This window comes from Thermobia domestica, chromosome 1, assembly GCF_964235325.1.
Source record: "Thermobia domestica chromosome 1, izTheDome1.hap1.1, whole genome shotgun sequence".
NCBI lineage: Eukaryota > Metazoa > Arthropoda > Insecta > Zygentoma > Lepismatidae > Thermobia > Thermobia domestica.
In genome coordinates, this window is record NC_137454.1 from 311024381 (window position 1) to 311033572 (window position 9192).

Consider the following 9192-nt stretch of genomic DNA (forward strand, 5'->3'; position numbering starts at 1 on the left):
AAGTTTGAAATGGGCCCGAAGCTGAAACGGGCTGTTGAGAAGTGGAAAAACAGAAGAAGGGGGGAAATCAACATGGAGCAGCAAGTGGGTTTTTGCAGAAGTGTATGGGGAAGAAAATAATACCTAGGAGTTTGAGAATCCAGAGGAATAATATAAAAAGACAGTCAGTGAAGTTAAGGACGCTTTTAAGGAGAACAGAGATGGAGAACATGAGAAGCCTGACAGCTGGTTTGAAAAAAAGGCTAAACGTAAGGCTTTTGCACAAAAATTAGAAGAATGTGTAGATTTGGCATTTATTTTTGTAAGAGACTAGTACAATATTTAAGACAAAGGGAAATACGTTTTAGTGGTAAAGTAGAACAAAGACTTAAAAAGAAATTAACAGCGTTGGGCATAAGCGAGAAGACCAAAGAAAGAGTACTGGTGATAGGGAAAGTACAAGTGTCAGAAGAGAAGAAGTCTTTTCTTTCATTGAGTTGTAAATTGAAAGTGAAAGACGGAACAAGCAGAGTCGATGACATAGTCTATTCTATAGAAAAAGCGTTGAATGAGGTTAAAGAAGAAGAGGACAGAGATAGGTTAAGAAGGAAGGCAATGGTTTTGGTAAAGAAAGAAATCCACAGATCATCTTCGATTTTGACAAAAGAAGGAAGAAGAGGATATGATAGCATTAGGAAAAGGAAGGACAGTGGTAGAGAGAGCTGACGTAGGAGGGTCGACAGTGGTAATGGATAAAGCATAGTATGAGGACAAGGTGAAGGATTTAGTGGATGGACAGTATGAATTAGTTGACAAGAAGAAAGAAGAAATTATAGAAGAATTAAAAGAAGGGACTTAAGAAATGGATGAATGTAGATGGAAGAGTGCCGGTGTTAAAGGGTTTTCCAAAAATACACAAAAAGGAAGTAATCTTAGACCAGTTATGGACTGAAGGAATAATTATTTATAACCGCTAGAAACTGGATGGAACCAGTGTTAGCGTGGGTAAGAGACAGATAAGAGACTTTGGCAGCTAAAGACTATAGAGAAGTAATAAACTTCACCGGTATTGCTAAAATTAATAATGATTGTATTTTGTTTAGTTTATATGCTAAAGCCATGTTCCCTAGTCTAAACAGAAGTGCTATAGTTGATACGATTAAGAGAGTTATGGGAGGAGAATGTGTTGAAGGCTGGAAATGAGAGAACTTTAGGAAAGCCCTCAACTTAATATGGGAGTTTGGTTTCTGTAAAGTTAAGAATGACATATATAAGATTAAGGATGGTTTAAGTATAGGATCTAAGATAAGTCCGGTATTGTCTGATATCATTATGAATGTGTGCGAGAAGGATGTGGTAGAAAAGGGGAAAGGAAAGATTCGATTTTTATGTAGATACGTTGATGATTGTTTTGGGATACGGGAAGGATCAAAAGAAGAGTTGAAGTTCGTTGGTAGTATTGAAGATAAAGAAAAGTGAATAGAATTAGAACTAGAGACAGAGAACGGAGATGTATTATGTTATCTTGACATTTTAATGAGTAAGGAAGGGAAGAGCATTAAGACTCAATGGTATCAAAAAGAATGTAATGCTGGTATTTATTGTAATAAGAAAAGTAATGTAGATAGAAGCACAAAAGTTAATTTCATAAGAAATATGTTAGAAAGAATTACCAAAATTTGTAACAAAAACGTAGAACAGAATGTGGAAATCTTTAAAGAACAGCTGTATGAGAATGGTTATAGTAAAACGGATATCGTTAAAGCATCTGTGGTCTCTAGGAAAGATAAAAGTGGGGAGGAAAATGAAGGGGTATGGAAAGGCATTGTATGGCTAGGATAAGATACCGAGATTTTAAAAAAGATGTTAAGAAAGCAAGGGGTCAAAGTGTATAAAAAAGGTAGCAGAACGTTGTTGGACATGGTCAAAAACAAATGGAGGAAAACAGAAAAAAAGAGATCAGAAAGGTGTCATTTATTGAATATATTGTAAGGATTGTGATATGAAATATATTGGGGAGACGCGACGGGGAAATTATTGAAAGAAAGAAAAAAACAACATAAAAGTTATGTGAAATATGGAAGAGAAACTAACGCAATCTTTAAACACGTAAAGGAAAAAGGTTATGATGTGAACTGGGAAGAAGTTATTGTGCTGGAAAGGGAAAAAAGGTTATGGCCGAGAAAGTGGGAAGAGGCTTGGTGGATAGAAAAGGAAGAGGATGTAAACTTAATGAATTGGACCAAGTGTATCAGCATTAATAAAGAAGGGAGAAATATTATTGATAAATACAGAAAAATGTATGTGAATTAATGTATTCAATGGTTGTTTGCTCCTTGTTTCTTTCTGGTAGAATGTTATGTTTTCCCATTGCTCAGTTCAGATAGATCTCCATGCTTCTGATTGGCTGTTTGAACGGCCCAATGAGAGCAACTAGGAAGATGAATTATGTATATATATGTTAGTATTTTTTTTGTATCACTCAGTGTACGTCTGATGAGGATCTTGACATAGAAGATCGAAACGTCACGTGTAAATGTGTTTTTATATTAAATAAGTGCAGTCTTGTTCAGCAGTATGTTTATTTTTCTGATTTTATTTGCAAGACTATGATTGTGTGTCAGTTCGGAAATCTAACATATCCGTCCTCAGACACTATAGAGCATAAAAGAAAATACAAACATACGTACAATCATTGTTATGAAAAAGATTTCAAATTCTTTTAACAGACATATATATAGTCATTATTATGAAAACGTTTAAATTCTATTGGCTGAAGCCTTCAGCTAATCCCTTAGATGCCCCTGTTTACTTTCCAACCAATTACATTCCGTCATTTGTGGTGTTTATAAGGGCCTTTTTTACCGTTAGAGAAGAATGGTTACAGCAGGAAGGAGTTAGAGAGGGAAGAAGAATCCAGGAGGAGGGAGAGAGGGAGAAAGAAGAATGAAGAGAATGAGAATGGCAAATGGCATGATATAGAAAGTATGGGAAAAGAAACGGAGAAACTGAAGAAGTTATTGAAGAAAGGAGGGGTCAGAACTTATACAAAGAGTGGAGAAAGTTTATTGAGATCAATAAAGAAGAATAGAAAAGGCACCAAAATGATTAATGAAGAGGAATAAGAAGTAATTTACAGGGTATAGTGTGAGGACTGAGATATGTCGTATGTAGGAGAGACAGGAAAGAAAATGCGATAAGGAGACTAATCATGGAACTAATAGATATAAGACCAAAGTATTGGAGATAGTGAAGAGAATGATAATAAGGAAGTGGAAAGACGCAGATTGGATAGAGAAGGTAGGAACAGATAAGCTGATGAACTGGAGAGAGGACATACGTATTAAAGAACTTCGGATAGCGTCGACACGATGAAATTAACAAAGGCCCTTATAAAGACCAAAAATGGCGGAACGTGATTGGTTGGATAGTGAACACGGGGACCTAAAGAATTAGCCGAAGGCTTGAGCCAATAGTATTTAAACTTTTTCATAACAATCATTATGTATATGTCTGTTAAAAGATTTTAAAGAAAATTTTTCATAAGTTTTTTTTTTAATTTAAAAGACTTAAATTTTTTCATAACAATGACTATATATATGTCTCTATTTTCATTTATATGCTATAGTGTCTGAGGAAGGATATGTTAGATATCCGAAACCGTTACATATCATAGTTTAAAACACAGTAAATTGTGTTGAAGCTTGGGTCAGTGTTTCTTTTGTTACAATTTTCAAGTTTCGGGAAGGGGATCGGACCCCTATAAATACGCCCATATTATCTGGAAACACACACACACAAAAGAATTTTCATCTTAATTGTGGAGTGGTGATTTACTCGGTGGAATATCTGACGATTTACAAACCCTATGTTACGAAGAGAAGAAAGAAGAATTGCCCCGTTACTAATGTTCTTAATATTAGGAAATATACGAAGATCTAATAGCAGTATAAGAAGACAACAGTAGCAATGAATCAAGTTGCTACGTGCTGAAGCCGTAACAGAAATTTATCTGTACTCTATAACATAAATAAAAACTAAATGAAAAAGTAATAGTGGATTTTATAGAGCATTTTTCTTGTACATGCATTTTCAATTAATTGCATAATTTATTGCCCTTATAAACTTAGGCCAGATATCTTAAAACCCTAGCATATACGAGGATCATTCGGAAAGTAAAGAACGTTTTTGTATAAACACTTTAATAACTGATATACAAAGGCGAAATTTGTGTTACATACTATGTGATACTTAAGTTACTTTTCGACATAGTCGCCGTGTAAATTTAAACACTTGTCATACCGTGGTACAAGTTTTTCTATGCCTTCGGCATACACAGTTGCCGCCAAACTGTTGAACCAGTCACTAACAGCTTCCTTAAGTTCATCATCACTGCCGTAGTGGCTTCCATCCAAAAAGTCTTTCAACTTTGGGAATAGGTGGAAGTCACTGGGGGCTAAGTCTGGACTATAGAGTGGATGCTCCCAAACTTCCCACTTAAACTGCTGAAGCAAGTCCCTCGTCAATGCCGCGGAGTGAGGACGGGCATTGTCGTGGAGGAGGATGACGCCGCTGGTCAGCAATCCGCGCCTTTTGTTTTGGATCGCGCGGCGAAGTCAACGTAACGTCTGACAGTAGGCAGCTGCATTTATGGTCTCACCTCTCTGCATGTAGTCAACGAGCAAAACACCCTTACGATCCCAAAAGACCGTAGCCATAACCTTTCTGGTGCTCAAAATTTGTTTGGCTTTTTTCGGTTTATTCCGAGAATTTGAATGGCGCCATTCCATGGATTGGCGCTTTGTTTCTGGAGGGATGTGCGAAATCCACGTCTCATCTCCAGTAACAATACGATTTAAAAGTTCATCGCCATCCTTATGGTAACGGCTGAGAAAAGTCAATGCGGCTCCCATTCGCTTGGTTTTGTGTTCCTCCGATAACAGTCGAGACACCCACCTTGCACTATTTTTTTTTTTTTTTTTTTGTAACCAAGTTCACCACTGACAATTTCGTACAACACAGTTCTTGAAATTTCAGGAAAGAATTCGTGCAGCCCATCAATAGTGAATCGCCTATCCTCTTGAATTTTCCGTTCAATTCTTCCTTTGAGTTCGTCAGTCACAACAGAAGGCCGGCCCGAGCGTTCCTCATCGTGCACATTCGTCCGTCCGTCATTAAACATAATGCACCACTTACGAACTGATGCTTCATTCATTAGGTTTCCATACACCTCAGTGATTTGTCTATAAATTTCTATCGGACGCACTTTTCTTGCATTCAAAAATCTTATCACACCACGAACCTCACACTTGGCGGGATCAGTAATGGTATTGCACATTTTACAGTCGCACAGCGAAGCAAGAACGGACCGTAGCGGATCGCAGCTGGTGCCAGACTGAGGCTAAAGCATGCCCAGGTCAATAACCCAGCGGGGGGGGGGGGAACACGCGCACGCGCTTGCGCAAAACGTTCTTTACTTTCCGAATGACCCTCGTAAGTTCATCTAGACTTCAGTCCGATATGATCCAACTAAAATCTGATAGTTATACAAGCTGGCTCTTAAAATTCTATTTTGCATCTTATGATTATTATCATCCATAATCGAAATAAACGCGCACACACAAAAATTTTCATCTTGAATGTCGAATGGAGAGTTCCGAGATCGAACTCCAGTGGGTAAGCGGTGATAAATCTATTATGTTATAGGTACCTAGCAGTGTTGAATTCAGATTTTATAGTTAGCAAGGTAGGAATAAGGTTCAAGGGGAATTCGAAATCCGTTACTTCGTACACACACTTTACTTACGTAACTTTTTATGCAATTCAAGAGGGTGACATCAGAACAATAACGAGATTTCACAGATTTTCATTTGAAATTAATTTATTTCGGAATTTCATTTAAATGAACGATTTTTATTTAAAAAATCATGTGATGTAAACCTTGATTTAAATCAATTCACCCTGCACACAAATACAGAAACGTTCCAAGCAATTTTTCCGCAACGGATCCCATCTTACTAAGTAATTTTAGTGAAGTTACTAATAATTACCGGCTACCGAATGTGCAAATGTTTACCCTCAAATTAGACACTGACTTTTTAAAAGTAAATACTCCAAGTCAATAGGGCACTGGATGTGCTGTAAGTATTTGTTTGGCCTATTCGGTAGTAACTGTAGTTGTAATTAGCAAATGATCATTTTCGTTTTGGGTGATTTCAATACTTATAACACTTAAGCTATTTCGTGTGGATATCATGTGTACCATGTTCTATGTTCGTGAGTTTCACGAAGATAGGGTACCCCCATTTCAAGGTGTATTTTTTGTCGTCAACTTTTTGATAGTGTAAAGTGGTACATGTACCATAATCTTATTATCTAAAGCTATTAGTAGCTTTATCTTTGGAAACCACACCAAATTGGAAACAAGTCTACATTTAATATTTTCAGTGAATATGCATTTTGGAAACTTCTCTTCTAAGTCACTATGTAGATGGAGTATGATGTAAAATACTAACTGTACTTCTGTGATTTTATTAGTTTTATTATTTCAGAGAATCTGTTTGTGAGTCCAGCAGCGGTATCGACAATCAGAAAATTTGCATCTTAAATGTTCCTCATGCGCGAACGAAAATGCAACGTACCTATGAATTTAAAAAGATTTCTAACCTTAAGAAACACAGGGAGACCTCCAAGGGTTTGGTATCACATCTTTCTGAAGAATGTGGCACTTTCCTAGCAGGGAACTCTGCCCTCCGGAAGAACTCATTAATAAACTCATCTCAGAAACAACAGTCAGACAATATATGCAACAAAAGATTTTGTCGTACATTTATGCATGCAGCTCATTCCCCCCATGACTCTGGGATAGTATGTAATGAAAAGAACAACTTGGAAATGCAGACGTTACTTCAACGAGATAAAATGTATTTCTCCAGTCAGAAGTGTGACAGAATTTTTGATCGTATGACTAATCTGAAAAAGCAAGTGTTAGTACGTAAAGATAAGTTTTTCACTTGTAATGATTGTGGGAAAACATACAGCCAAAAGTGTTATTTGAGGAACCACATAGTATTACACACAAGTGAGCCGCCTTCCTCTTGTCAGGAATGTGGAAAACAATTTTCTAACAAAGGTAGTTTAAAACAACACATGTTGATACATTCAAGCGAGAAACAAATATCTTGTCACGATTGTAAAGAATCATTTGATACACGATCTAAATTAATGAGACATATCGTAACACATACAGGGAGGCAATATTTCTTTTGTCAGCAATGTAGAAAAAAATTCACTAGTAAGTTTAGCTTAAAGGAACATCTATCTACTCATACAGGTATAAAGCCTTTCTCTTGTCATGAGTGTGGAAGAATGTTCCATTATAAAAATAATTTGAAGGCACATGTAATAATACATACAGGTATAAAACCTTTCTCTTGCAACGAATGTGATAAGTCATTTTACAGAAAGTCTGCGCTGAAGGAACACATGCTAGTACATACAGGTCAAAGACCATTTAGCTGTCAGGACTGTGGCAAAACCGTAAAAAGTAGAAAAGGATTGAAACACCACATGAGAACGCACACGGGTGAGAGACCGTTTTCTTGTCTGGATTGTGGTAAAATGTACACCCAAAAGAAAGGATTGGAAGGTCACATGTTGATACACAGAGGAGAGAAACCTTTTTCATGCCAGAAGTGTGGAGAAAAGTTTCGTTCGAAAACAGCTTTGAAAGCCCATATGATGACACATACAGGAGAGAACATCTATTCGTGTGAGGAATGTGAAAAAACTATATTATATAAGTCTAATTACAAAACACATCTATTATTTCACTCTGATAAAAGACTCTTTAATTGCGGAATGTGTGGTAAAAGTTTCAAGCAAAAATGCGTTTTGCAAAGACACATGTTAACACATTCAGAAAAGAAAACATTCTCGTGTAAGGAGTGTGGTAAAAGATTTAAGGTAAATTCTTATTTAAAGAGACATTTGTTAATACATACAGAAGAGAAAAAATTCTCATGTCACGAATGTAGTAAAAGTTTTAATTTTCGGGGTAAATTGGCGAGTCACACATTAATTCACAGGAATGACACTCCTCGTAAGGGAACTATTACAAAACTCTCAGGGAGAAATCCCAATTGAACAGTCACCCGCTAATGCATACGACAGAAAAAAAATACCTTTTCATTTGTATCAAAAACTATCAATCAGTCGTTATTCAAAAGGGTGGAATTTAATTTCTTTAGAATTCGAAATGTTTTGCGATGAATGTATTAAAATGTCGGTTAAAAATGTTTGATGATGTGTTAATATTTTTAAAATATAGCTAAGCAAACCAAACATTAGACAGTCAATATAATACAAATTTGATAGGCTTGTGGCTAAGTTTTCATTGAAAATGATAATCTAAAAAAAAAAATGTTAGATTACATAAATAAAAAGCACTTCTTCTGGAAAGCATCGCAACCAACGTTATATTACAAGTCTAGTTGCAAGTACTAATATTTCTGAATACACAGCCTATGTAAAAATTATACCAGAAAACTCGGGAGTTAATCCCTCACGTCAGCTTTTTTTTTTAAAAAAAACGTTAAGAAATTAGTGTAAAGAATTACTTAAGCTTAATTTTTGTACTCTGCTTTATATTCATGAATCATAGTCATCCTGTACTGGTACAGCGAATTATTCAGCACGAGCCACAACAATATTTACTATTATAAACTTTTCTTTTTAACAACCACAACTTAGAGTTTCATAGAGAGCTCATTAACTTTGAACAATTTCAGTATGATAGTTTTTCTTTCTCTTTTTACATTTACGAAAACGTGATCGACAAATGAACAGCAAGTTACGGTAAACACGCTTGCCTTCATACGGTACATCATCAAAGCTCGTGCTTAAAGTCCAAGGGTTTTAAGTCCGATTATTATCGAAATTGAGATTTTTATATTATAAATGTGGCGTGATGTGTCCCTTCACCTGGCGATAAGAAAGCATAAAAAATCCTTGTTTACTCCCATTTTTCATTCCACCAATTTTTCTACCATAATTCATTTGTTCTTTAATCAACGTCTTACTTAGTCTAAAGGGCATATATGTGCAAAGTTAAACTAAAAAAAAAAAAAAAAATCATTTAATTTTAAGCCAGTGGATGTAGCCGAGCGGTCTGAGACTTTAGGTTGCCCATTGTGAGATGAAGCCAATTGCGGT

General features: G+C 36.0%; 1 protein-coding gene across 10 annotated transcripts in view; it reads left to right on the forward strand.

The window, feature by feature from the left end:
• LOC145662166 (uncharacterized) overlaps positions 1-8279 on the forward strand; it is a 31849-nt gene extending 23570 nt beyond the window's left edge. For 9 of the 10 annotated variants that reach the window (XM_081727517.1, XM_081727543.1, XM_081727511.1 and 6 more), the window contains one exon: positions 6531-8279. In XM_081727517.1, coding sequence (XP_081583643.1) covers positions 6531-8124 — 1594 coding nt within the window. In that variant the 3' untranslated portion in view covers positions 8125-8279. Of the gene's footprint in view, positions 1-6516 lie in introns of all 10 variants that reach the window. The other variant, XM_081727566.1, reaches the window with a different exon arrangement.
• Positions 8280-9192: the final 913 nt, after the last annotated feature.